This window comes from Punctularia strigosozonata (genome assembly GCF_000264995.1).
Source record: "Punctularia strigosozonata HHB-11173 SS5 unplaced genomic scaffold PUNSTscaffold_153, whole genome shotgun sequence".
Classification (NCBI taxonomy): domain Eukaryota; kingdom Fungi; phylum Basidiomycota; class Agaricomycetes; order Corticiales; family Punctulariaceae; genus Punctularia; species Punctularia strigosozonata.
The window spans coordinates 1-2,373 of NW_006767585.1; the positions used below are offsets into that span (position 1 = coordinate 1).

General features: G+C 50.1%; 1 protein-coding gene across 1 annotated transcript; it reads left to right on the forward strand.

Moving 5' to 3' along the window:
- Positions 1 to 729: 729 nt before the first annotated feature.
- Positions 730 to 1,726, forward strand: PUNSTDRAFT_139713 (heme oxygenase-like protein; the record flags this gene model as incomplete). Its single annotated transcript, XM_007389444.1, has 5 exons — positions 730 to 770; positions 832 to 964; positions 1,031 to 1,324; positions 1,388 to 1,532; positions 1,587 to 1,726. The coding sequence occupies 5 exons, from the start codon at positions 730 to 732 to the stop codon at positions 1,724 to 1,726; spliced, it is 753 nt and encodes a 250-aa protein (XP_007389506.1).
- Between the last annotated feature and the right edge of the window lie 647 nt (positions 1,727 to 2,373).

Genomic DNA, 2,373 nt, shown 5'->3' on the forward strand with positions numbered 1-2,373 from the left:
ACAACGTCAAGATGTCATATGTATCGTAACGGCATGCACCACATTATGTATAAGATGAAAACCGGCTAATGAGACTGAGTGAGATCTCTATGCTCAACCTCGGCATCGCGAGGCTCGTACGGTCACATGCCTATGGTCATGCCACCGGTTCGGACACATCCTAGCCCCGGTACTCATATTTGATACAGATACAGAGGGTCGGTGCCATCATTCGACCGGTGGAGGATCGGAGCAAGATGATAGAGATATCAAAATGAAACACGGCGAACTCATGGTCTTTGTCGTAACTCTCTCTTAGAATTCTCTTCTCGTGTGAGTTATCGTTTCAGGGTGGCCGCATTACTCGAGCATCTCTTTCAAAACGGTGTTTCTCAATTGACTGCATAGGGTGATCGCTATATGTGCCAGCAGGTGCCGGCTCCTGCCATTCAGTCTCAGGAATAGAACGCGACAACGGCAATGGATGCACCTTAACTCTACGACCCCAGCCAAACTTATATAGGACTCGCGTCTGGGTGTTCAGTCAGTTCACCCACAGTGCTCCTCGTCTGCGAGACTAGACTATCCGTGATGCCTGCACCTGGCGCATACCGACGGAACATACTTCATGACGTCCTGGATAAGCATGATGCGACTCTTATCCCTTTTCTTCCGCCGCGTGCGGGTATAGCGACGGTCTGTATCGTTGAAGATAGCCTTGCCATCAATCGAGGCATAGGTGCTGCCGATATGCAAAAAGTCCTCGATGCAAGCACCAAAGACACTCCCGAGTGAGGCCGTTCAGCTCATGTCGGATTCATGCTAGTAAACTTACTGATACCTTCATCGCAGCGTCGTAATCGGAAGGTTCTGGAATGACCCTAACAACAAGACCATTGTTGACTCATTCATGAACAACAAGCTTTGTATCAACGCTGCTAAAGGCGACAGGGATGCTCTGGAAGCCTTCAAGAAATATGCCGTGGTAGGTGATTAGTGTTCGCATTTATCATGACCCTAATCTCGTTGTCATGATATGTCGTGTTTGTAGCAAGACTACTTTTATCTTGTCGATTGGGTCGGCTTTAGAGCCCTGCGCTTCGCCACTCTCCCTCATGACGACTTTAACCTTGATGCTCTCGACAACGAACTCGCGTCTGTGTCTCGGACCACCAGCTATGTCAAAGACTGGTTTCAAACCTGCATCAATAACCTCGGAGTTACCGAGAGCCAGTTCAAGGTAGAGCGGTCTATCGCAGAGATTGCATATGCGCAATTTCTTCAGAACAATGCTCGGTCCGATGATTGGTACAACCTTCATGTGATCCTCATCGGGTGCTACTGGGTGAGATCAGTGCTCGCAGATGCGCCTATTGATTGTTGCTGATACCCGGTTACATGTAACCAGGCTTGGTGCAAGCTCGCTTTGAAGCTCTATAACGACCCCACCACCGACAAGACGACGACTTTCTACAAGTATTGGATCCAAGCCAACCTTGATCTCACTAACCCGAACCAGCCGGACTTCACGTCGTCAGCCAAGGCACTATCGCGTAGGTTTTATCCACGGCTAATTACACGCCTAACTGCTCATTGAGCCGCTTCAGTGTTCTTGGACCAGAACGAATCAGCGTGGTCTTCGAGTCAATCACGCACGCAGGCGACGGATCTATTCCGATCCGCCCTCAGGCTCGAAGTCGCGTTGTTCGATTCTGGCTATGAAACGCCGACTCCGAGGGTGCAGTGACAGACCCTACCAATCTTTGACGAATGGCCGTCGCGATCTTCTTGTCACTTGTACAGTATGCTAGCCGTGGAACTGTGTCTAGGTTACTCGTGAGTTGTACAGTACTGCATATTCGGTCTGGCGCTTGGGATAACAAACCGAGTTCGAGAGCAATCGATGCTCCGTTGATCGACTCTGCCCGCGCTTCCACTTGAGTAGTACGGGAGTATTTGCGAGGAAAGACTTCTCACCAGCCCAAAATTTGTGGGCAGCACTGCCATATAGCGTCGGTACCCGTACAAGGTCATCAAACTTACATTGATGATACCCCCCGATTTTGCATACCCGTGAGCTCGATGACCTTCCCGGAGTTTGCCATCTTCCCATCAGTAGGACGTTTATCGACGTCCACAACAGAATTCGTACTCACGCATCTCCTGTCATGCCTCTGCGACTTTTAAAATTGGAGCTACTTATATATATTCCGCCTGTGTGCCTTCAAGCTGCACTCTCGACGTCCCGACCCGCCTGCTACAAGTTCGTCGTGTGCTGCTCGGGGTCACCGGTGCAAGTCCTGCATCTCTAAGGGGATCCTGCGTGCTTCGAAGCGAAAGACAGTTAAAGACTCATTCTCGCGCTCGAAGCGAGCGAGAAACTGATAAAACTAT